Source organism: Suncus etruscus, chromosome 1, assembly GCF_024139225.1.
Source record: "Suncus etruscus isolate mSunEtr1 chromosome 1, mSunEtr1.pri.cur, whole genome shotgun sequence".
Taxonomy (NCBI): domain Eukaryota; kingdom Metazoa; phylum Chordata; class Mammalia; order Eulipotyphla; family Soricidae; genus Suncus; species Suncus etruscus.
In genome coordinates, this window is record NC_064848.1 from 90,428,734 (window position 1) to 90,455,909 (window position 27,176).

Consider the following 27,176-nt stretch of genomic DNA (forward strand, 5'->3'; position numbering starts at 1 on the left):
ATAACCCCTGAGCACTGCCGGGTGTGACCCAAAAACCACACACACGTACCGAAAGAAAGAAAGAAGGAAGGAAGGAAGGAAGGAAGGAAGGAAGGAAGGAAGGAAGGAAGGAAGGAAGGAAGGAAGGAAGGAAGGAAGGAAGGAAGGAAGGAAGGAAGGAAGGAAGGAAGGAAGGAAGGAAGGAAGGAAGGAAGGAAGGAAGGAAGGAAGGAAGGAAGGAAGGAAGGAAGGAAGGAAGGAAAATAGAGGGTCAGGCATGTGGGTTAGTGATTTAGTGTTTTTCTTGCATGCATAAGGTGGTAGCCTGGATTTGATTCCTGTTACTTCGTGGTTAACCTAAGTACTAAGTAACTAAAGCAATTAATCCTTATGCATGGAACTTAGGGTAACTCCTTAATATCCTGGGCTATGACTTCAAAGCCAAGGGGAAATAAAAGTCAGAAAATTGAAATATGGGGGCTGAGAGGTTGTACAGTGGGTAGCATTTTTGTCTTGAATGTGGTCAACCTAGGTTTGATCCCTGGCACCTCATATGGTCCATCAAGCCCATCAAGTAATGATCCAAGTGCAGAATCAAGATTAATCCCTCAACTCTGCTAGGTGTGGCCTCTAAACCCTGCCTCCTCCCAATTAAATACTAAGTACAAAACTCCTAATTGGGAATGATAAATTGAAAAAATGAAATAACTGAAATTTTGGTGTATTTTAAGGAAAAGAAATAGATGCTTCCTAAGACCTGTATCTCCCAAATTAAATGCTAAGTACCCATTTCTAATTAAGAGTGGTAAATTGAAAAATAAAATACTGACATTTTGGTGTACTTAAGGGGGAAGAAATAGATGGTGATTTTTAAAATTTGTTTTTGAATTATACTTAATGGTGCTCAGATGTTGTTCATGGCAGCACTGTGGAGCTTGAATCCAGTACTTTAAAGCATGAACTCCAGCCCTTTGAGCCATCTCCTTGGCCTTATACATAATACTTTATAGAGGTTTGGAGGAATCTCCTAAGTAGTATTTAGTGGAGACCAAGTAACTCCTGGTGATATTTGGATAACCAAGATAGGCAAGGTGGTTCAATACTAAGAACTGAGGATATGGAAGTATCTGGGGATGCTGTAGACTACCAGGACACTTATGAGGCTTTCAGGGCTGCATCTTCAGTGCTCTGAGAAGTCATTGGCAGCCTTCAAATTGGAGTCCCTGGACACACAAGGCATGTGCCTTGAGTGCTAAACTATCCTGCTGTTACTAAAATATACTTTTTTTTATGCTGTACTGAAGAAAGTCATTTTATTCTACCTTTTTTCCTTTTTGAGATATAAATGACAAGAAAAATATTAGTTTAAGGTATACAACATGATGGTTTGTGATTTGTTCATATGTTATGCAGAATTGTCACTATAATAAATTAATTAGTTAAAAATCTATCACTAGGTGTTACTAAGTATTTTTCTTGTTTTAAGAATATAAGATCTGGGGCCAGAGAGATAGCATGGACGTAAGGTGTTTGCCTTGCATGCAGAATGTCGGTGCTTCGAATCCAGCATCCCATAAGGTCCCCCGAGCCTGCCAGGAGCGATTTCTGAGCATAGAGCTAGGAGTAACCCTGAGTGCTGCCAAGTGTGACCCAAAAACAAAACAAAACATAAAAAGAATGTAAGATCTGTTCTCTCAAAAGCTTTCAAATGTACAATTCACTTAGCTTCCTGAATTTCATTGCCCTATATATAAAAGTACTGTTAATTTATTTATAAATAAACATTTATAAAGAATATAGATTTTAAGCTTTAGTTATTTCAGTTATGCTATTAAAATTCATACATTTTTTAGCACTTTTAGTACTTTTTCTTAGTATTTCCCATTGTTTCAAATAATTCCCTTTAAATTATTCAGACTAATTCTTTTGTCACTTTAGTCTTCATCTAAAGCATTATCATTCAGAAGAATAATTGTATAAATTTGAGTCCAATTTGAATATATGTATTGACTGCTGCAATTTTACTTGTAGATTTCTTTACATTTTGCTTTGGTTTTGGCCACACACAGTGATGATCAGGGGTCACTCCTGGCTATGCGCTCAGAAATTGCTCCTGGCTTAGGATGCCATCCTAGGTTAGTGCATGCAAGGAAAACGCCCTACCGCTTGTGCCATTGCTCCGGCCCCTTACTTGTAGTTTTAAACTAATGATGTGGGTTTTTTTTTTTTGTTTGTTTTTTTGGGGTTTTTTTTTGGTTTTTGGGCCATACCCGGCGGTGCTCAGGGGTTACTCCTGGCAGTCACGGGGGACCATATGGGACACCGGGGTTCGAACCAAACACCTTTGGTCCTGGATCGGCTGCTTGCAAGGCAAATGCTGCTGTGCTATCTCTCCGGGCCCTAATGATGTTATTTTCACATTATGCTTTTAAACATTAATGCCAAAGCTTTCTCAGGTAAAGCTTACCTTTTATAAAGGAAAGTTAAATTTAGTATATGTAATTTAATGTTACCTAATTAATTTCATACGTTTTATGTATTTAAGATTTGGTTGTAGATAACCAACATATGTACTTCTCAAAATAATGTATTGGAAAATCTCTCTCGATATATGTTTATACATAGAAAAAAATCTTTGTGTTATTAACATTTTAGTTTGTGATTCAATGTTACACAATGTATTTATGGAGATCTTGATTGAATATTATCTAATATAAATGATAATATTTTTCTTTAAACAAATTTTTATTTCTTAGTGAAATAACATGCATATCTTCTAGGTTTCTGAGGTTCCACATCTGTATTATTCCTGTAATTAATGCCAAATTCAAAATCGTAGTGGCTTACCACATTTTGCTGTAAAAAGTGGAGTACAACCATTATACTAAGCTTTTAAAAACTTGTGTTGGTATTAAAATCAGAGTGTGACCATTTGTAGCAGAGATGGTTATTTGGAGAAAAATGATAATGTCTTGAATTTGAAAAGTGACTAGATATTTCTATTCATTAAATGTTCCTGGAGTATTTCCACTAAGCAATGATACTGGAAACTAAAACTCCTTCAATATTTCAGATTGTGACCAAGTAAATTCCCAGAAATATGTGGGTACTTTTCATAACACTTATTCCCTAAAGTGTCTGATTTGCTTGATACTTTACATGCTCTTTGACATATGAACCCAGAAAGTCTTCCCTCATTACTCCGATTTCTCACAGTACAGATAACAGTCCCCAATAGTTATTTGTCCAAACTGGTTCTAACAAGAACTCCAGTTCTTTGAGAATAATCTTTTATATCCTCTGATGCCAGAATACATGCTTGTTTTTGTGGGTCCACGCCCACCATGAAACCTATTTCAAATTAAAACTGAAAAAAGTTGTGGGGGAGGAACAGTGTAGAGTCTGTGGGACTTTACATAGTTAGTAGTTAGTTATTGACTGGAATGAAAATAATTGATTAGAATAATGTTTAATAATATTGTTTCTCTGAGGACCACTATTTTGAAATAAGAAATAAGGAAACTTGAATACTCATTGTCTTTATTTTCTGTTACTTTGTGTAACTTTACCCTTTCCTCCTCTTTATACTCAGGTGCTTATTTGTAGCCACTATTAATGCCATGAACTTTTTATCTTTCTTGTTTTGGGTCACACCCAATGATGCTCTGGGGTTACTTCTGGCTTTGCACTCAGGAATTACGCCTATCATATTGGAGGATCATATGGGATGATTGGGACTGATACATATAAAGCCAAACACCCTGCCTGCTGTGTATTATCACTCTGACCCCTAGTGTTATAACTTTTAGGTCCCTGCAGAATCAATTTGAACAGTTAATTTTAACAATAGTAGCATTCTATAGTTTATCCAGCCTTACAAGTGATTATTTATTTTTGATGAATGATTTGTTGTGGAATTCATTTTGTAATATATACAAATATTGATTAGGAACCAAACCTATCTTTTCTTGTTCTTTATTTCTTCTTATTAATTGTTCTTATCTAGTCTTCCTTTTATATTTTACATTATTAGAGGCTCAAAGGTATTTATGAAAAGACACTGATATATAGTTTATCAAAATTTCAAATTTTTTTGCCAACTTCCAGTGTGAATTAAATCTTTAATTATTTAGAGTTGCCAAAAATCCTATTAAATTTCAAAACTGTAGTTCATAAATAAAATATATAGACTGAATCGGGATCTCTTAGGAATTTTAAAGTAATTTCTCCCTAGTGAATCATAAGCTATTACACTTTTAAAAAGTAGTCCATAATTAGATTGGAAAGGAAAGATATGATCATGAAAATTTTAATTGCTCCCTAAGTGTATTTTACTAAAGTAATAACAATTTTTTAATTGGAAAAGGAAGATATACTATAGGTGATTGAAAGCAGAATGTCAAAAGCATTTCATTGGTTTAGATATGTTATTCACTTGTATACCTACTAATGAAACATAGAGTTTAAGGAAATTTTGCTTGAATTAATAATGTACATCAGATTTAACATACGTTTGGTCTTCATTATTATGATAATGGAGAACAGGTTGCTATGAAAAGTATCTTACAATTTTAGAAGGTTATTGTTTCATTTTATTTAGGAGCCTTACTATGATATTTGCCTACTTTTGCTTAATGTATTTTATTTAAGAGGATTGCATAAGAGCCTGGCATGTAGCTCAGTGGTGAACATATTTATAAGGCCCTCATTATTTTTCCTGTCACCATTAAACAAAAATATGTAAACTATATGAAGTGGCAAATTTGTTTTGTAAAATAATATTTTTTCTTAAATGAAAATTGCTATATAAGAACATATATAATAGAAACTCATAATAGTTAAGATGAAAAATGTACGTCAGTGGAGTATATTTGTGAAAAATAAGCCAGACTTTTACATTTGGGCGTGAGAACTACTATGTGGGCAAGTGTATAGTAGTGATTAGAAATCATTTTTTTCATAGAGTCAGTCAAGGACTGGTCAATATGAAAGTGTATTCATTTTAATGTTGTTCAAAGTCTTGAATGTGGGGCCAGAGGAATAGTAAGAGAAATAGAGAAATAGTAAGCAGGTAAAATAGTTTGCTTGCATGCAACTAACTCGAGTTTGATTCTAGGCACCACATATGGTCCTCTGAGTCAGCTAGAAATAAGTCCTGAATAGAACCAGATGTAACTCAAAAACCAAATAAAGTCCAGAATTTTTATCTTATTTGACTTTCATTTGTAAAGGTAAAGCTATTGGCTTCATATGAAATAATGTAGTTTTATTCTTCTAAATCTAATCTAACCAGCTTATGTCATTGAATTCTTAAAAGTTTTGATTGCTACATATATAAAACAATATTCTCTAAAATATTTCTGTCAGTCATGCATTTAAGTTCTATTATTTTAATTCTGAGATCATACTGAACATATTAAATTTTTGTTTTATTACACAGAATAAATTTTATTGTAGAAAGTAACCGACCAAGCTTTTTGTACTATCTAGATATGTTAATTTTTTTATGTTTTCAAAATTTAAGATATATCTATATATGGCAAGAACTCTTGCTAAAGTGATCATTTTGTGGTCACTTTTAATTTCATACTGACAGGTTTTTTTAGCCAACAAAATTGCCTGTAAATTTTTATCACCTCTGTTAAAATTTAATTTGGGGGGCTGGAGTGATGGGACAAGTGATAGGGCGTCTTCCTTGCACATACTAACCTAGGATGGACCTCAGTTCGATCCCCTGCAACCCAATTGGTATCCTAAGCCAGGAATGATTTCTGAGCATATATCAAGGAATAACTCCTGAGTGTCACCGGATGTGGCCCTAAAACAAAACAAAACAAAATTTAATTTGGTACTAAGCTAATCTCCATTTAACTGTATTTCTTCTCCGATCAGATTGTTGTATGTTGTATGACTATAACTCAATCATGAACAACTGTATATGTAAAAGAAATCCGTAGTATGAATATCCTTTTAACCAATGTTTAAATAAAAATATTAAAAATAATGTTCAGGGTCTATGTGAGACTTTAGTTTTTGCAATAGAAATTTAATTTTCTGGGCTGGAGAGATAGCACAGTGGTAGGGCATTTGCCTTGCATGCAGCTGACTCAGGATGGATGTGGATTCAATTCCCAGCATGCCATCCTGAGCCTGCCAGGAGTGATTTCTGAGCACAGAGCCATGAGTAACCCTTGAGCGCTGCTGATGTGACCCAAAAACCAAAATCAAAACAAATAAAAAAAAAAGAAAGAAATTAATTTTCCTCTATATTCTCTGTTGTAACCTACAGTTTATAAAAATACTTTTTATTTGACGACAAGCTCTCTAGGACATTTCTAGAGCATCTATTTTCTTTAAGGTTTAAGATATTTAATATTTATTATTATATACTGTCAGACAGATGCTAAATATTAGAGGGCCATAAAAGATTAGTGTTTATTGTATTTTTTATTATTTGTTATTATTTAATATAAATAATCTTTTATGTGGAATGAGCACCTACAGATATGTTTATATAGAAATTGGCAAAATGAAGCTTTTAGAAACGAACAGATTGGAAAAAGAGGGATTCTGGATCCTCTTGAAATTTTCAATCCTCTGGATCTGGGATGAGGCCTGAGAATTTGTGCATCCAACCACATTCCTAATGATGCTGTTGTTTACTCATGTATGTATGTTTAAGAACTGAAAGATTTTTGGATAGCTAAAAAGCAATTAGGGAGCAATTAGGTACCCAATATTGGATCTAGTACAGGAACTCCTATACTATTGGCCAGAAACATATAATTATTGGAATATTCCTTTATAAATTCGAAAAGCAAGTGGTACCAAAACATTTGTAGTAAAAAAAAAAAAAAAACAACATTGCCTCAAGAGAGCAGAACTACAAAAATTAAATAGAACACTTTTTTTGGGGGGAGGGGTTGTTGGGGTTACTCCTGACTATGTTCTCAAAAATCACTCCTGGCTTGGGGGACCATATGGGATGCTGGGGGATAGAACCGCATTCCTCTTGGGTTAACCACATGCAGAACAAACATACTACCCCTGAGCCACAGCTCTGGCCCCTCTTTTAATATATACTACTACTTACATAAAAATGTTCATTACACAAATATTATGCTAAAAGATTTATTAGTATATATTTCACATAAAAAGTTGTATATGGTAAGACAAGAATAAATAGGGTGGATTGATAAAAGGGAACAGACAAGAAAGAAGGGAAGAGTATATAGAAGGTAATAATAAAAGAAAAAAATGAGGAGGGAGGAAGATTTGAAAGAAAGCCTTTCATCTTTTTCTCAGTTTCAGTGAGATCACTTAATTCTTAAGTCACATTATCAGGTAGTCAGCTTATAAACTCTTGTGCATACATACTATTGATATTTTACTAGAACATTTTATTTGTAATAACTAAATTATTGTTTTTTATTAGTTCTATTGACTTTATTAAAGTAAGTTGGTGCCAGAGCGGTGGCATAAGCAGTAGGGCATCTGCCTTGCACACACTAACCTAGCATGGACCACAGTTTGATCCCCAGGCATCCCATATGGTCCCCCCAAATGAGGAGCGATTTCTGTGTGCATAGCCAGGAGTAATCCTTGAGTGTCAACGGATGTGGCCTAAAAACCAAAAAAATAAGTAAATAAAGTAAATATTGAAAGGAATGTTTCTCAGATGTTTACACCTGTACTAGCTATTAATCTTCACTGTTTATCTTACGGTATTAAATATTGACACAATTTTTTTTAATAAAATCTTTAAGCACTATGATTACAAACATGTTTATAGTTGGGTTTCAGTTATAAAAAAAAGAACACCCCCTTCACCAATGCAACCTTTCCACCACCAAAGCCCCCCTCTCGCTCCATCCCACCCCCTGCCTATATTTGAGACAAGCATTCTATTTCTCTCACATACTACCATTGTCATGATAGTTGTTAGTGTAGTTATTTCTCTAACTGCACTCACCACTCTTTGTGGTAATAACTAAATTATTCTAATGACTAAATTTCTATGCACAGATTAGAGAAGTTGTAAAACTTTATGCAAATAAGTATTTATTTTGCTAATATTGACTATATATATTTGTTTCTACTATTAGTTTCTAATACTAATTTCTAAAAATTTCTTTTGATTTTATTACCAACCATAACTGTCTCTCTAATGCACAAAAGAGCTAACAACAGTATCACCAGGAATGTGACTGGATGCACAAATTCTCAGTTCTCATCCCAGATCCAGAGGATTGGAAATTTTGAGAGAATCTAGCATCTGTCCAGATTTTTATGTTCTCAAAAGTTTCTTGGTTTATCTTTGGCACATAAAGTAGATACAGAGATGGGGCCTAATGAGAAAGATGTTTAATATTCACTTTATTTGACTTTATTCACTTTATTTGACTAAGATATCTTCTGCTCTGGATGCTCAGTGGGTAGTACACATATAAAAATTTCTACTAGCAGTTAAAAATAGCAGTTATTTACACACACAGTGAATAACTATTAAATTGGAAAAAAAAAACCTGGTTACCGAGGATTCCTTGAGTTTTAAATTTTACACAGGACAAATTAGGACATAGTTGAGGATTCTAATAACAAAAAGAATGACTAATAATTTCCTTGTTTCTGAATATATAGTGGCAAAGTTAAAACTTTCACCAAGCTAAAGGTCTATTTTATTCATTTTTTCCTTTTTAATTGTATGATATGTCAGTAATCATTTTGACAAAAATTGACAAAGGTGTTATTATTGAATAAGTAGAGGTGAAAATTTGTAGTGAAACTGCTGATATGAGGATAAAATGACATATTCATCACTAATGTAGTGATAAGTTCACAGTATTGATGATTCATAATTTAGGATACTTAACAGTTTGCTATTACTTTGCTACATACATACATGCATTGTTATTTTATAAGCAATTAGAGTTGCATATAAATGTGCAGTCTAAGGTTTCCCACCAACTGCAGGATACTAGTACTTAACTCTTGGGAATCAAAAGTTATGCATGAAATTTTGACCATGAAAGATTGGCATTGTTCTAGGTTTGTGTATAATGACATACCATTATAGGAAAGATGGTAAAATAAAGATGATAAATAAACATTTTTTAAAACAATATATCATCAGGGTTGGAGCAATAGTATAGCAAATTGGGCATTTGCCTTGCATTCAGTTTGATCTGAGTTTGATTCCTGGCATCTTACATGGCACCCTGAGCACCACTAGTATTCTTGATTGCAGAGCCAGGAGTAACTCCTGAGCATCACCAAATGTGGCCCTTCCACAACAAAACAAAAATGATATAGAAATCTTGAATGGAAAATAGCTTGCAGTTTTTTGATAGTTTTTTAGAGTATTGAACTGTAGCTAGCTGAAAAGCTGAGTGTTTTCTGTTGAGATTTTCCAAAAGAAAAGTAATGATTTTGTTAAGAATTCTTTGTTGGGGCGGGAGCAGGGGTGCAAGCGTAAAGGCATATCTGCCTTGCGCGTGCTTGCCTAACATGGACTGTGGTTAGATCTCCTGGCATCTCATATGGTCCCATAAGCCATGAGCAATTTCTGAATGTCACTGGGTGTGACTGAAAAAACAAAAAAGAGTATATTATATATGCCTATTATTGTTTCATGGAAGAAGATGAAATGTGTTGGAGACTTATAGATAGTTTTTAATTGTAGTTGTACAATTACATAACTAGGAGTGAAATGATGAAGTATCATGCAGAATTGTGGAAAGCTGTTTACCTTTCTTGCAATTTGAGAACAAAACATGTCTGAAGGTTATCTGCCAAACCTAATATATATAAGGGATTTTAAGGAAAGATTTTATAGTGATGTGAATTTATGTATCATAAAGTCATGCTCAGAAGATAAAAATATTCCTTTAGTTACTTGAAAATGCTTGATAACATTTATAATATTTTCATAACAAAGCAGGAGAGTGAATAGATTCATGCGCTGTGTTTCCCTTGTGTCTTTTACTTTATGTGTGTGTGTGTGTGGGGGGGGGCATCTAGCAAAGGTTCAAGCAACAATTAGCAGCATGCAATACAGACACTCTGCCTTCTGTACTGTCATCATTCAAGCCCCCATTTTTCTGCTATAAAAATTTAGAATGTAACATTTATTTTTGCATGCTAAAATATAATGAATATATTACTTTTGGTTTTTCATTAGAACTATATTTAAAGACAGTATTTCCGTTTCGGTTTTGTTTTGTTTTGTTTTGTTTTGGGTGGGGAGCCATACCCATGATGCTCATGTGTTACTCCTAACTCTGCTCAGAAGACATTCCTGGCAGGCTCTAGGGACCATTTGGGATGCTGGGGATTGAACCAAGGTTGACTGAGTGCAAGGCAAATGCCCTACCCACTGTGCTATCATTCCAGTTCTAAAGACTGTGTATTTCATTTATTTATCTTTTTTCCAAATAGGCAATCATGGTTATTTCTTCCTATGTAAATGGTTTTTTAATGAATAATAAAATAAATATTGATGTCATGCAATGGCAATGTTAAAATAATAACAACTAAGTTTTTCCTATTTATATTTGTTATTATCTTTAAAAATAATTTACTTATTTAAAAACCATAGTTACAGAAATGTTCATAGTTGAGTTTCAATCATAGAATGTGCACTGCCCTTCACCAGTGTAGCTTCCTGATCCTAAAGTCCCATTTCCTCCCACCTCCTACTCCCTGTATCTGGAAGAGGCATTCTGCTTCTCTTTCTCACTCTCACTTCCTTTCTGACATTATGGTTTTTGCATTATTATGAATGAGGATTGCCATGCATATAATTTATCTCCTTTTAGTTCTCAGTTTTTGTCCAGAGTGATTATTTCCAACTATTATTGTCATGGTAGTTGTCTTTGCAGTTAGTAGTCTAACTATAATCACTGCTCTTTTTGGCAAGCTTCATATCATGGCCTGGTCATTCCTAGCCCTCACCTCTGTTGTCTCTGGATATGATTACCATACTGTCTTTTCCCTTTTTTCAGGTGCTCCACCTGGCTCAGACCTGGCTCTGCACTCAGAAATCACTTGTGGATCACAATAAAAAAAATTATATATATAAAAAAAGAAATCACTTGTGGAAGGCACTGGGGACCATATGGTATTCCAGGATTAGAATCGCCGTCTGTCCTGGATCAGCTGCATGCAAGGCAAATGCCCTACTGCTGTGCTATCTTTCCGGCCTCTTTTATTTTTCTTATATCCCACAGATGAGAGAAACTATTCTGTGTCTCATCTCTCCCTATGACTCATTTAACTCAGCATAATAATTTCTAGTCCATTCATCTATAGACAAACTTCAAGTCTTCATTTTTTTTCTAAAGCTGCATAGTATTCCATTTTATAAATGTACCACAGTTTCTTTAGGTACTCATTTGTTGTTGGGCACCTATAGGTTGCCTCCAGGTTGTGGCTATTGTAAATAAGGCTGTGAAGAGCATAGGAGTGCAGACAGAATTTTTGTATTGCTATTTGTGTGTGTGTGTGTGTGTGTGTGTGTGTGTGTGTGTGTGTGTGTGTGTGTTCCTTGGATATTTTCCTAAGAATGGTATTGCTGAATCATAAGGAAGTTTAATTTACAGGGTTTTTTTGTATTCTAAAAAGACCAGATAGCATTCTCACCAGCAGTGAATGAGAGTTTTTTTTTCTCCCTGCATGCATGCCAGCACTGGTTATTCTTGTTCTTTGGTATGCTATGATAACTCATTGTTTTGGTTTGTGTTAGCAGTGTTTCTGTTTCTTCAATTTCCTGGAAGACTCAGAAAAGAAATGGCAGTAGGTCCTCTTTAAAGGTTTAAAATAATTTGTAGTGAAACCAACTGGTCCTGGGCTTTTGCTTTGGGGAAGCTTTTTTATTACCATTTTAATTTCCTTAATAGTGATAGGTCTTATTCCAGATCATCTTGGTTCGATCTTGGGAGGTTATTGGATTCCATGAATTTATCAATTTGTTCCAGGTTCTCTATTTTTTATAGCATAGTTTCTCAACATAATCTCTATTACTCATTAAATTTCTGTAGTATCTGTAGTAACTTTGTTTCTAATTTGTTTATTAAGTTTTCTTTTCTTTGGGAGTCTTTTTTTCCTTTTTTGTCGTTGAGCCTGGCATGAACTCAGAAATCACTCCTGGCTTGGAGGATTATATGGGATGCCAGGGGATCAAACAGAGGTCCGTCGTGAGTCAGCTGCATACAAGGCAAACGCCCTACTACTTGCACCACCGCTCCAGCCCCTGTGAGTTTTTTCTAATGGTTTATCAGTCATGTTTTTTTTTTCAAAGAACCAGCTCTTGCTTTTATTGATTTTTTAATTCCATTTTATTAATTTTTGCTCTGAGCTTATTATTTCCTTCTCTCTTCTCTCTTTTGGTTAATTTTGATCATTTTCCATTTTCAAGCTGTTCTATTTAATTATTTATGTAGTCTCCTTTCTTCTTGATGAATGCTTGCCAAGTTACAAATTTTCCTCTTAGTACCACTTTTTCTATGTCCTAAAATTTTGATAATTTGTGCCTTCATTCTCATTTGTTTTCAGAAATCTTGATTTTTCTCTTTAATTTTGTCTCTGACTCACTGGTTGGATGTTCAACAGTGAGCTGTTTAGTTTCCAGGTGTTAAATTTTTTTCTCTGTGACTGTTTCTAATTTACTTCTATTTTCAATGTATGATATCTGAGAAGGTAGTTGACACAATGTCTAACCTCTTGATTTTATGGAGGTATGTTTTATGGCCCAACATGTGATCTATCTTAGAGAATGTCTCATGTGAATTGGATAAGAATGTGAATCCAGTTTTCTGGGGATGAAGAGCCTTATATATAATGTACATATATATATATATGTATATTAAGCTACTCTTTTCCATATATATGTCTATTAGGCTATTCTCTTCAATATACATATATATTTATGTTTATTAAGTTACTATTCCATTTTTTCCTTCATAGCCATTCATTTTCATGTTAGGTTTTAGCCGAGTTGACATATCAAGGGCTACATATCAAGGGGTGACAGAATAGTGTTGAAGTCTCCTATTATTGTGTTGCTATTGATGTCTTTCTTCAGATCTATCAGCAATTGTTTTAAATATTTTGTTGGCCCCTTATTTGGGTGCATATATATTTAGGAGTGTGATTCTCCCTGTTTTTGATTAGTAAGAAATGTCTATCTCAAACAGTGTAATTTAAAATATGTCTTAGAAATAAATATTTAATATAATTTATTTTCTGACATATAGCACAAATTGAAATGTAAAAATACCATCTACCTCATATATATTTTTAAATGTTACAGATCTTTCAATTAATTGTTATAACCTTTGAAAATGTTCAACACCTGGGGCTGGAGCGATAGCACAGCGATAGGTTTATGCCTTGCATGTGGCCGGTCCAGGACAGGACCTCAGTTCCATTCCTGGCATCCCAAATGGTTCCCCAAGCCCAGGAGTGATTATGAGTGCATAGCCAGAAAGTAATCCCTGAGCATCACCGGGTGTGGCACAAAAAACAAAAACAAAAAACAAACAAAAAGAAAATGTTGAACATTATGAGGTTAAGGATTTAAATTTTTGAAAATAACTTTATTGTTAGCAATTATTATTATTATTATTATTATTATTGTTTGTTGTTGTTATTGTTAGCTTTATTTAATGTTAGCAATTATTTTGACCTTTGGGAATTATCTGATGGTTTCAGAGGTTGAAACTTGGTTGGCCACATGTAAAGCAAGAACTTTATATGCTGCATTAATAGTGAATATGTTTTAACAATAAAAGTTCACTACTTCCAGTGTAAATTAGCCCATTTGCCACCAATAACCCAATTTATCACCTACTCCAAAGGCTGATTTTATTTTTTTCTGTTTCCTTACAAAAGCATCTGATATTTATCTTTCTTTAAAAAATAATAGATAAATAGTATCCTAAATGTCACATCTTTAATCATTGGGCACTTAGGGCTTTTATTTTATGTAAATGACTCAGCTATTTCAATCTTAGATATTTATTCTTTTATTATTGGCACCAAAGATGACAATACTCAGATATGGAGCCCTGGCCTCCTGAATGCACCTCTAAGCCTTTAAGCTATTTTCTCTGATCCACTTTAACATTTTAAGACTGTTTGAGAGTCAGATCATTTACATCTGTATCAATAAACACAGTGACACGTACCCTTTTGCAATACTTCTAATTTTAGCTCATTGTGACTTTAATTCACATTCTTTGTAAACTATCTGCATATTATTTCATGTATGTACTATGATTTATATATTTTTTGTGAAATAACTGGTTAAATATCTTGAACATTTCATCTTATTGTAAAATTTATGGTTGCAAACTATCAAAAACTTCTGCTATATAAGTCATTACCTTTAGTTTGAAAAAATAAAAACTATTTTAGTTATACATTACATACACATTACAATGAAAACATATTAGATACATGTACACATGTTACACCCTACATATATATTACATGCATAGCTCCTAAATGCTTTTCTAAGAAAGGAAATGCTAAACATTTACATTTATTTTTAGAGATCACTCCTCTTTTTAAAGGCCCACATGATCTTCCTCTTTGTTATGTAATATTTGCCTTAAGTATCATAAGTTTCTTAGGACCTTTTGGATGAGTCTCATAAGCAGGAATATACTTATTTACTTTCATTGAACTGTGACAAATTTGAATTTTATTTGCTTAATATCAGGTATATAGAGTAATAGTAAGAATCATAAGAGCATTTGTGAACTAGATCTATTATATGCTTTCTTACTATTATCTTGAGATTTCTGTTAATTTTAAGCTCATCTCTGGAGTCACAGGTGAATCCTAGTTTGGTTTACTACACTTGGGAAAAATATATGGGAATATGAACTCCAGAGAGGACCAACTTCATAGTCACCTGAGAAATAGACTTATTGGTGACACTAGTGTTGTTTTCTGTAGATCAGTGAGATGCATTGCCCGTTTTGGGGAGCCAAGGAACACATGCTGTAAAAATGGATAATCTATTAGCAATGACTTGAATATTATAAAAACTGGTCAACAAAAGCTAAAAAATAGGATATGGATGATTTTTATCACCCAAATTTCTTTTCTTTCATTAATGACTCAGGCAGCTGTATTTCAATCCCCCAAAGTGTCTTTGAATTTAGTTACTTTAAACTCAGGTTACTTATAGAGGTGGTGTTTTTAATCAGTTCTCTAGGGAAAGCTTGATTAAATACTTCACAATCAAGATTTTTGTTGAATGTTAGCAAATAAAAGTGTTAGCAAATAAAAATAATTAAATAACTTGAGAGAAGAGGTAACCATTTCCTTGTAGATATGTTACAAATTTACTTATTTATAAAACTGCTAGTCTCTTTAACTTTCCAGGAAAATCGTAGGCATGGGCAAGGGAAGTTAAACTTCATTATCTGTTTAATATGTTCTGTTAATGAGAGACCATTGTAAATACTTTGTGAGAAAATTATTCCCTTACAGAGTCTATGCTTTTGATACTTAAATAAAGTGCTTTTTTGGGAGGAGGACTAATCTGGATTGCTGGGGATCAAATACAGATTGGTTGTGTGCAAGGCAAGCACCCTACGACTTCTCTAGCCCCTAAAGGACTTTTAAGAAAGGTTATGCTACTTTTTTACATTTTCATTATTAAAGATTACTCCTCTTTTGTGTGCTTTTAAAAGTCCACAAAATTCACTTTTATAAATTTATATTCATAGTTAAAAACATACAAATAAAGGTATATAGAAATCTGCATGAGGGGGGTACACGTTGAATTGCTCAGTGGATCATATCTGGTGCCAGTGTCTTTGCAAGTTATGTTTGTTTTTTTAGCTTTATTCTCATGCATACTAGTACTAAATAATTAAGCTTTCTTTGACTCGTATTGGTATCTTAAAAAATTGTGGTCTAGATATATTTATAAGAACTAAATAGTCTCACTTTTTGTATATCTGGTATATGAAAACTTTTTTTCACTTTAATTTTTATTCATAGGCAGATTTAAAAAGCAGATCGAAAACATCATCTTGAAATTCTATTCTTTTGTGTTTGTGTGTTTGAGTTTGTGTTTTAAATGTTATTTTTATTGAAACCATTGTGATCTACAGAGTCCATCATAGTTGAATTTCAGACACAGTGAGTCAGGGCAATTCTCACCACCAGTGTCAACCACCTTCCACTTGTGAATCCAAAGTGCATCCTATACCACCACCTTTTGTCCCCTGTCCTGCCAGTATAACAGGCCCATTTAAGTTTAAGTTGTTAAAGTTTAGGTATCTTGATTCTATTGTTATTGACTTTGGCTTGGATATTTAGTTCTGTCCTTATTTTTTCTTTATCACTGGCCCCCGGCCACCAGCCTTTCTTTTTCCCTTCTTTTATAGAAAAATGCAGAGGTCTGTGATAAAACAAAGTAATCCATGTCCCAAGGTTCTATAAAATAGTCTGGAGTCCCGATTTAAAAGATAAGAAATAAAAAAATAAAAGAAAACAAGAGGTGTGTGTGTGTGTGTGTGTGTGTGTGTGTGTAGCAGTTTTTTTTTTCTTTTAGCAATACATACATTTATTTTATTTTATTGCTAAAACTTCATTTAATAGTTAACTCTCAAGGGGCCAGTGTTATATCTCTTGGAGTAATTAAAAATAAAAATATTCTTTTTTTATTGAGACCAATGTGAATTACAAGTCTTTCACAGTTGTATTTCAGTTTCATAGTGACAGTGAAATAGAGCCATTCCCACCACCAGTGTTGACCTTCCTCCACCATAGTTCCCAGCATGCCTCCCCTATATCCACCCTAAGCCCCCTAGACTGCTAGTGTAAGAGGCCTTTTTTGTGTATAGTTTGGGTCTTTTGATTCTATATTTGTTGACACTGGTTTGCATATTTTGGGATAAACAGACTAGAAGTTATTATTATGGAGGTATGAAACACATAAAGAAAATATAGGCTTCCCCATTGAGTCTTTTGTGATATTCTTGTGGGGAGTGAAAGCCAGGGCAGTTTTTCATCACACATCATATCTTGCTGGGTTTGCAAAGTTATTTGTAGCCATGAGTGATGTGTCCTTGGGCTGGGGTCCTTCTGGGGCTGAATTGGTAGCATGCAACAGTCCTAATCATGGTTAGGAGAGTAAGAAGGGGCATAAAGCATGAGTCAGTAGGTATGTTGGTTGTAGTTTCTTGCTGAGGCATTGGGACTGAGAGGATGTCCTTTTGGTTTGGTAGCGTGGTGATTTTTTTGGAGCAGGAGGTTGGTCTCAGTATTTGATGGATTAATATTTGAGGGTAAAGAGGATTAAATAAGGAAGGATAATGGATCTGGATTGCAGGATGAGAGGATAGGAGGATTTCTGAAGCGGGGAGGAAGGGTAATATATAAGAGGGACTATATACATTTTAGGCATGGCTTGTTTACATTTTAGGTTTGGCAATCAGAGAGGAGTGTGATATTCTCCTCTTAAAAGGAGTTAGGAAGGATTCCTGAATTTTCAATGTTTTGGAAGAGCCCGAGGATCAGTGGTTGTAATTCTTCTAGGAATGTTTGATAAAATTCACTTGTAAAATCATCTGGACCTGGACTTTTGTTCTTGGGAGTTTCTTAATTACATTACTGTTTCAATTTCCTCAGATGTGATTGGGCTGTTTAGGATTTCTACATCCTCCTTATTCAGTCTCAGAAGATGATATTTTTCTAGAAATCTGTCAATTTCTTCAGGGTTTGCTAACCTCACTGAGTACAGTTGTTCATAGTACGCCCTGATGATGTCTTGGATTTCTTGGGCTTCTGTTTTAATCTCTCCCCTTTCATTTATGATCCTACTTATTTGTTTTTTTTTTTTTTTTCGTGTGTGTGTGTGTGTGTGTGTGTGTGTGTGTGTGTGTGTGTGTGTGTGTGTCTTGCCAGCAGTTTGTCTATCTTGTTTATTCTTTCAAAATACCAACTCTTAGTCTCATTGATTTTTTGTTTTGTTTTCTTTGTTTCTATGTTGTTTATTTCTGCCCTGGTTTTTATTATTTCTTTATTCTGGATGATTTGTTTTTGTTTTTGTTTTTTTGGTTTCTTTGTTGTTGTTTTTCCAGCTCATTAAGGTGTCCTTGTAAACTGTTGATTTTGTACTTTTCCTCTCTCCTGACATAGGCCTGTATTGCTATGAGTTTCCCCCTAATTACTGATTTTGTTGTGTCTCACAGATTTTGATTATTTGTCTCTGCATTATCATTCGTTTCAAGTAATCTTTTATTTCTTCTGTGGTTTCCTCTTTGATACAGCTTTTATTGAGTAGCATATTGTTTAATCTCCAGATGTTGGATTTTCTCCACAATTACTTTTTACAGTCAATCTTGATGTTTGTTGCATAATGGTCTGGTGGGGTGCTTCTAATAATCCTTATGTTTGTGACTTTGTGCAAGTTAAGATTTTATATTCCTAAGGCATTGTCTATTCTACAAAAATTTCCATGTGCACTTGAGAAGAATGTATATTCTGCTTTCTTGGGGGTGGGGAGCCCTGTATAGGTTTGTTAGTCCTATTTTCTCTAATTTCTCATTTAGGGCCCTTATGTCTTTGCTAGTTTTCTGCCTGGTGGATCTGTATAGTGGTGATAGTGGAGAATTGAAATCTCCTACTACTATCACATTTTCTTCCATATATTTCTCTACATTTGTGAGCAAATGCCTTACTTATTTTGCTGGCTCTACAGTCAGTGCATAAATATTGATCAGTTAATACTTTTTGTCAAATGTTCCCCTGATCAGTAAGTAATGACTCTCTTGGTCTCTGAGCACTTTCTTGAGGTTGAATGAAATTTGATCTGATATAAGAATGGCTGTCCTGGCTTTTTTGTTTGTTTGTTTTTCATATGCTTGAATAATTGATTTTCATCCTTTAATTCTAAGCCTGTGCTTGTCCTGTTCTTTTAGGTGTGTTTCTTGGAGGCAGCAGATATCTGGTTTTTGTTTTCTGATCCATCCCTCTATTCTGTGTCTTTTAATGGAAGAATTTAGCCCATTGACATTTAAGGAGATTATTGACAGAATTAGTTGTGCTATTGTATTGAGTAGAGTGGTTGTTCTTACAATTGGGGGTTTGGATTGTGTAGTACATTGTTTAGAAGTTCATTTAGAGATGGTTTGGTTAGTGCAAATAGTGTGAGTTCTCTTTTGTCTAAGAATGTTATTAGTGCTACTTCCCATACGAATGAGAGTTTTGCTGGGTAATGTACTCTAGGTTGGAAGTTTTTTTTATTCAGTAGTTTAAATATGCCACTTCACTGTCTTCTTAATGAATTGTTTCAAATGGGAGGTCTGATTTGATTATTATGTCCCTTCCTTTGTATTTGAGGGTTTCTCTCTCCCTTATTGGTTTAAAGAATTCATCTTTCTCTTTGTTTTTTGCCAGTTGGAATACTATATGTATTGATGTTGGCTGTTAGGGTCTATTTTATTAAGGACTTGTTTTGCCTCCTAGATTTGTACAGGTGTCTCTTTCCAGGGGGTGGGAAAATTCTCTGCTATTAATTCCTTCACTACTTGTTCTTCTCCTTTCCCCTTTTCCTCTCCTTCTGGTATTCCTACAATTTGTATGTTATTTCTTTTATTTTTATTCATTAGGTATCTAACTTTTTCTTCCAGTGTTTTGTCTCTTGCTTTCTTATTGACTTATTTTTATTGTTTTTTCTCAAGTTCCTCTATGTGTTCTTCTAACTGTGTAATTCTCCTATATGGCTTGCTAATATGTTTTTTATTTCTCTTAGTTCCAATTGTATGGGTTTTTTTTTTCATCTATTGTAAAAGTTCTTCTTTGAGTTGGCTGAATTGTTCATCTATAGATTTCTTGATCTCGCAAGATAGTGATTTCTTGATTTCCATCGCTAGGTCATTCATTGTTGCTTTTAGCTTCTCATTTATTGGGCTCGTGCATTTTGGTGGACTTAGAAACTTGATAGGATTTATCTCCATTTCCCCAGCTGCTCGTGTCTTCCTTAGTTTACCCATATTTCTTTGCATCTATTGGTTTTGAATGTTGAGTTTTCTGATTGTTTAATAAAGTAGTCTGCTCTACTGATTGTATTAGAGGTGATTGAAAGGTATATTCGATTTAGAGTTTATTTTTCCTTAGCCAGGTGGCTTGTCTAAGTATGATTGGGATATTACAAGCTGCTTCAGTGTTTTGCTATCTTACTTTGTGGGCTGTGGATTATCTGAGGAAATTGATAATTAGCTTTGAGCTAACTGGACCTATGTGGTATAAGTTATAGACTATCTGGTGAGTTTGCACGGTTTGTGGTCTGGGAGAAGGGGCAGGCTGTGTCAACCCCTGCTTCCTGTCCCGCAGAGGAGGGTGGGGCGGTTCTCAAGCCTGCAGAAGGTTTGGGTGCCCAGGTGCACATGCTATCAGGTCCAGTAGGAGGGGTTTCGGCGGGAGGGGGGCTGAGCTATATGTTTTCTGTTTTTGTTTTTTTTTTTTTGTTTTTGTTTTTTTTTTGGTTTTTGGCCACACCCGGTACTCGCTCAGGGGTTTACTCCTGGCTATGCGCTCAGAAGTTGCTCCTGGCTTGGGGGACCGTATGGGACGCCGGGGGATCGAACTGTGGTCCGTCCAAGGCTAGCGCAGGCAAGGCAGGCACCTTACCTCTTGCGCCACCGCCCGGCCCCCTGAGCTATATATTTTCTAAGAGAAAGAAGTAATAGATCCAATCCGCCAGGAACTTTAATATAAATTGAAATGACTTTGAAATGGTTTTGAGATATGAGGGCTGATGAGAAGGAGGGAAGGTTCCTTGTTCCTGTCCAAACACAGACCTGACTGGCTTCAGGGGGCCAAATGATGAACAATGACTCTGGAACTTGGAAACAGACTCAGGAAAGGCCCGAAATACAGCCTGTTCACATTTGGTGGGAGGAATTAAGACATGAAGTCTCCTGATCCCACCAGACCCAAATCTGGCTAGTCCCATGAGGCAGACGATCAGTAATGGTACTGGAATTCAGAAGGAAACTGAGGAAAGGCCTGAGAGAAAGCCCCGTTTGCCTTTGATGGGAGGTATTAGGACTGGAGGTTTCTTTCTCCATCCCAGACACAGACCTGAGTGATCTGCAATGATCAGCAATGGTGCTGGAACCCAGAAGGAAACGGAGGAAAGGGTTGAAATCCTATTCTTTTAGTGAGGGAATTGTCATGTTTTAAAAATATGTATAAGGATTAAAATTTAACAGTGTTGAGGTATTATGTGTCATGCTATTCCTATGATGCCGTACTAAATGCTTCCTGCTAGTACAAGAAGACATGTCCTAGTTTAATGATTTTACCTTCGTATATGCAATTCTTCAAGTACTATGTTTGTAAAACACTTTATTGAGTATTTTTGACATTAATCCCAAATTTATTTTAAAATCCCTTTCTAGTAATCCTAATGCCTAAGATGTTTTGTATTGCCTTTTTCTTGAGTATGGGTCACTGTTGATGGTTCTGATTACTCAACCAAGACACTGAAGGCTACTTACTGTGCATGTTCTAGCTCTCCCTCTGCATCAGATGGGAATCTATTTCAGACTATGTTGTCCTATAACTCTAAGTGGTCCTATAACTGTGTTTTCCAGAAATGCTAGGAACACCTAACTAGAAAACAACTTACAAGTTGAGAAGCTAGCTTGGTTATAACAGACTTTGTAGAGTTGATTGGGGTGTCACATATTTATGAGGAACATAAAATAAATATTCTTATGATGCATAATAATTGATGTTCAGAAGGATACTCTGTCTCCAATGAGCTTTTTGTAAGACTTGAAACTAAAGGATTGTGACACTTCTCACAAATAATGAATTAAGGGTGTACAACATTGGTTGCATAGCAATTTATTACGTATCTTAAAGTGATAGAATAACGTTATTCATACCTTCTCATTATGACTTTTTGGTTTATGATTCAAATATATTGGTACTTCCTACTGATTAAAAATTTGATTGTAGATTGAGAACCTACGTCAGAACAGTATAACATGCATAACTCTGGTAATTATAATATTAGGCTAAGTAAGTGCTGACTTAGTGAGAAAGAAATATAACATTATAAATAAAGATTTTTTTTTCTGGTCAAAGATACTTTTTAAATGCTCAGGACTGAAAAGGTTCTCAGTGTGTAACAAATAGGTTTTTAATTGAAGAGAATTTAATTAATTTTAGGGCTGGGGAGGAAAAAAGGAAATTAATTGATTTTATAACCCACTAGTCTACTACAGTTATTACCAAAGTCACCCCTTTGAAAATGTCTTGCAGTATGGTTTGTCCAGTGTTGAATACTCTTGTAATAAAGAAATGTAAATTTTAGTATTAATTTTATATATGTAACTTCTTTTTATTATTAGATGTATGCAGCAGTGCTTTGGCAACAAGCTAATGAAAATACTGAAAATTCAACTGGAAAAGCATGTTTTGGAACCACCCTCCCAGAAGAAAAACTTAATGACTTTCGTGATGAACAAATTGGACAATTGCAGGAACTGATGCAAGAAGCCACTAAGCCTAGTAGACAATTTAGTATTACAGAGCCTACAAAACCAAAAATGTAGTGTATGCTGTATATTTATTTTTTAAAAAAGACAACATTTAAGAAATCTATTTCTTCCAAGGTTTGAGACTACATAGCATTACTTAAAGATGCTCTCTGCAGTAATGTGGTTTTAGGATTACTGTGAAAAAAGTATTTGACTTTTGGACTGCAGGCCATAGAATCAATGTACTTCTGGAAGTTTTTTAATATATAAATTTGTTTTTAACATTAATGTTTAAGTCTCTTGACTTTAAATCTGTTAATACTGACATGCTATTTCTGAGTATGTACAGTAAAAAGTTAAAAATTTGTAATGTAATTGATTCTTTAAAAATGACAATAAAACAGTACTGAATAATACATTTTTCATTAGTTCTTTCTCATGAAATTAACTTTTAAATGATTTGTAGTTTCCTTGAAAATAGTTTGTAAAATAAATATCAGTCTGGTGTAAGCTGGGAACAGAAGATGTGGGAAGAGTAGAAACTAGAGATAACACACCTTTGTCTCAATTTTGCTCTATAGATATGTGGTATAGGTTAGAACCCCTTGCTAGGAGGAAAAAAAACAATCTAAATTATGCTCTCTTTTATCATGCATCAGGACTAGTACTGGAGGCAAAATCACTGCTAAATCTCAGATCTGCATTACCACAAATCAAGCATGTTCTCCACAGAAGTTAGATTCTGTGTCCCTCTCCCACTTTGCTGACACCGAAACATCAGTACCCTATAGGAGTCAACAAAATAAAAATAAAAATAAAATCAAAACAATACTTCCTACTGGGAAAGTAAAAATGCTCAACTCAATGATTCAGCTAAAGAAAAAAAATCAGAGTTCAGAATTAATACTACAATGAAGAAAAGGGCAAAATCATAATAGTACAAAATAATTATCTCTTGTATCACCTACATGAGACCTGGTTTTAATAATATCTAGTACTGTTAAAAAATTTAAAAGAAAACGAACTTATATGAGATCTCAGAAAACTTGGACTAAAAACATCAACAAAATAGAAGATATACCCTTTTGTATAATAAGACTGAAGAAGTCAATATAGGAAATAAACTGCACTAAAACTTTAGAGACAGGTTAGACCAAATGTAGAATTAAAAATAGTAATGTATAGGGCTGGAGCTATGGCGCAGTAATAAGGCATTTGCCTTGCACACGGCTGACCCAGGATGGACCTCGATTCGATCCCCTGGCGTCCTAAGCCTCCAAGCCAGGAGTGATTTCTGAGTGCATAGCCAGGAGTAACCCCTGAACATTACCGGGTGTGGCCCAAAATTAAAAAAATAAATAGTAATGTAAAGCTGATAAAGGTAGAACAGATAAAAATAGCTTGTAAAATAAATGAAGGAAACTAAGTAGATACTTCAAAAAAGCAGACAAAATCATAGCTTACCTGAGAAATAATGGATGAATTCACTAGTGAATTTTACCATACTTTTTGTAGAATACCTATCCTTTAACTCCTCCAAAATTGAAAAGGAAAGAATTTGAACCCCAGTGTACATTCTTTAATGCTATTGTTCTTCTGATTCTTAAACTAGCTCAGTACATTATATGAATATAAACAGTGACAGATATCTCTGTCAAAGGTTTTCAAGAAAAGAATCAGCATTATGATCAACTTGATATAATTTCAGCGATGCGTGATGATTCAGTATTTGCAAATCAACTTATCATATGGACAAAAATCAATACTCTTTAGTAGTTGCAATGAAAATATTTAACATGCTTCAACATTCTTTTGCGATTAAAGACAATAATTTTAAATAGGAAGAGCACCTCAAAATCATAAAGAGTGTATGAAAAGCCCATAGCCATCATATTAAAAAAAACTACACTTTTTCCTTTGGCATTAGAAACAAGTATATTAACTTTCGGCAGTGTTAGCAACAGCAAATAGATAAATTTTACTCTCCTTAAAGTCAGAGATCTACTCTCCAGTCAATCAATTGTGATCTGAGGTGCTGGCAAATAATAAATTATTGTTTATGTTTAAATTGGAGTGGAAGAGATAGCTGTTACTCAGAAGAGAGGAATGAAAGGGGAAGTCTAAATATATTCTCTGGAAGGCTTTGAAGATAACAGCTTAAGAACAGGAGGAAGGGGCGGCCATGACCTCGCTGACCCAGCGCAGCTCGGGGCTGGTGCAGCGGCGCACCGAGGCGTCGCGCCAGGCCGACAAGGAGCGCGCGGCGGGCGGCGGCGGCGGCGGCGGCGGCGGCGAGGACGACGCGCAGGGCCGCCGCGACGAGCAGGACGACGACGACAAGGGCGACTCCAAGGAAACGCGCCTCACGCTCATGGAGGAGGTGCTGCTGCTCGGCCTCAAGGACCGCGAGGGTTACACATCATTTTGGAATGACTGTATATCATCTGGATTACGTGGCTGTATGTTAATTGAATTAGCATTGAGAGGAAGGTTACAACTAGAGGCTTGTGGAATGAGACGTAAAAGTCTATTAACAAGAAAGGTGAGACGTGGAATCCATTAAAATTACATTATCAACTAAGAAACGTAAGGGAACGGTTAGCGAAAAACCTAGTGGAGAAGGGTGTCTTGACCACAGAGAAACAGAACTTCCTCCTGTTCGACATGACAACCCATCCTCTCACCAACAACAATATCAAACAGCGTCTCATCAAGAAGGTCCAGGAAGCTGTTCTCGACAAATGGGTGAACGACCCTCACCGCATGGACAAGCGCCTGCTGGCTCTCATCTACTTAGCCCACGCCTCTGATGTTCTAGAGAATGCTTTTGCTCCTCTTTTGGACGAGCAGTATGACTTAGCCACCAAGAGAGTCCGGCAGCTTCTCGACTTAGACCCTGAGGTGGAATGTCTGAAGGCCAACACCAGCGAGGTTCTGTGGGCGGTGGTGGCCGCATTCACCAAGTAACTCAGCTCAGAACGCAGCGTTCTCCTCTCATGTAAACCGGTAGTTCTTATTTTCTTTTCCTGTTGACTTCTGGTTTTCTGCAGATTGTACTTTCCATTCTATAATTGGCTTTTCTGTTAAATTGGTGGGTGGCTCTTTCTTTTTGTATGTTATGCAGGATTCTGCTGGTACGAAAGGCCTTCCTCTTTCCGTCTCAAAAAAGTTAGACTGCCATATTGGCATTTCATTCCTTGTTGCTATTCTCATTGTCACATGTTTTGGGTTGCTGGTGTGCTTTGACTTTCGAAGTGCCTCCAGTCTCCCCACCATGCCTTTGGTCAGCTTGAGTTTTTCCCCGTGTACGTATACATCCCACATTCTGCCTACAGTTCAGACAGAAGTCACAAAAAGGCCTTTAACTCACCAAAGGTAAATATCTGTATCTATTAGGATATTTTATACATAGACCTCAGTTGAGATGTATACGTAGCAAAATTATTTTTAAATTGAGACAGCACAGTAAGTATAGAAAATGCCCCTGGATTTTGCTTCCCATGTAAATCTATTGTATTAATTACATTTGCTATAATTTAATAATTCAATCATAAAGGTCCAATTGTTTCACAAAGCCAGTTTGGAATGAGCTGCATTCCAGTGATGCTGTACATAATTTGAATTATATAGAATTGTCCTTTTTCTGGCCACTCCTGCCTCTGTCTTCTATTTCTAAAGTTTAATTAGTTGTTCACCTGTGCCCCTCATTTGCTTCAGTCATTTTTGATGACAAAACAGACCTCATCATTGACGGAGAGAGACTGGATGTGTGATTAGTCCCAAGAGATTTTGAGCTGTGCCATTGATGATACTTTGACTATGCATCTCCTGTTCAGAATTTCTTTTTCTTTTTTGGGTCTTCCTGTTGTATCACTTCCGTAGGGAAAAGACTTGTGACCAGTACTAATCTTGAGTACAGTTTTTTATTTTTCTGTCTCCATGAATAAATTAATGCCTACACTTAAATGTTTATCTACTTACAATTTCTGGGGAAAGAAAATCCAATGTCAGTTCTAGCAGATGTTGCATGTAATTTGTTTGCAGGTAATGATCACAACTCAGATGATTAAGAATTTGTAAGAGAAAGCTCTGCTTTGTTTTAATTTTTATATATAATTATGATAATTAGCACACCACAAGACTATACCTTTGCTTTTAAAAGTTTATTTTTACTATGTCTTTATCACAGTTTATCATATCATCATTGGTTTCATAATGTAAATACTATATATTGAACAAATTAAATGTCAAATTTTTTATTACATAGTTCATGTTAATAGTGGGGCTTTCAGGTGTTTGGAGAGTTCTTTGGTTAGTTTATGTTGCAAAAGTACTAGATAGTGTATAACTCTAAAGTTGAATTTTAAGGGATTCCCTAATATGTATACTATCTTTTTATCTGAAGTAATAAAATAAACTATGATCTTGAAAGTGCCTGAATCAGAAAAAAAAAAAAAAAAAAGAACAGGAGGAAGATGATAACTTCCTATTCCTAACACACATTATGAAACTAGACCTTAAAGAATTATTGATTTTAACATATGTAAATTTAAGAGATTGATTTTAATATATGCAAATTTTAGGCTAGAGCAATAGTACAGTGGGAGAAGTGTTTGACTTGCATGCAACTGACCCAAGTTCAGTCCCTAGCATTCTATTTGTTTCCCCTGAGCTTGCCAG

General features: G+C 35.0%; 2 protein-coding genes across 2 annotated transcripts in view; both read left to right on the forward strand.

The window, feature by feature from the left end:
* SDHAF3 (succinate dehydrogenase complex assembly factor 3) overlaps nt 1–22,825 on the forward strand; it is a 38,998-nt gene extending 16,173 nt beyond the window's left edge. Inside the window, exon 2 of the mRNA XM_049772805.1 lies at nt 22,368–22,825. Within this exon, the coding sequence (XP_049628762.1) occupies nt 22,368–22,571 (204 nt within the window). The 3' untranslated portion in view covers nt 22,572–22,825. The remainder of the gene's footprint in view (nt 1–22,367) is intronic.
* Nucleotides 22,826–24,678: 1,853 nt separating this feature from the next.
* On the forward strand, nt 24,679–26,927 carry LOC126001930 (Golgi phosphoprotein 3-like). The gene is given in 2 exon segments (XM_049769128.1): nt 24,679–25,033; nt 25,036–26,927. Coding segments are annotated over 2 exon segments (783 nt in total). The 3' UTR covers nt 25,464–26,927.
* Nucleotides 26,928–27,176: the final 249 nt, after the last annotated feature.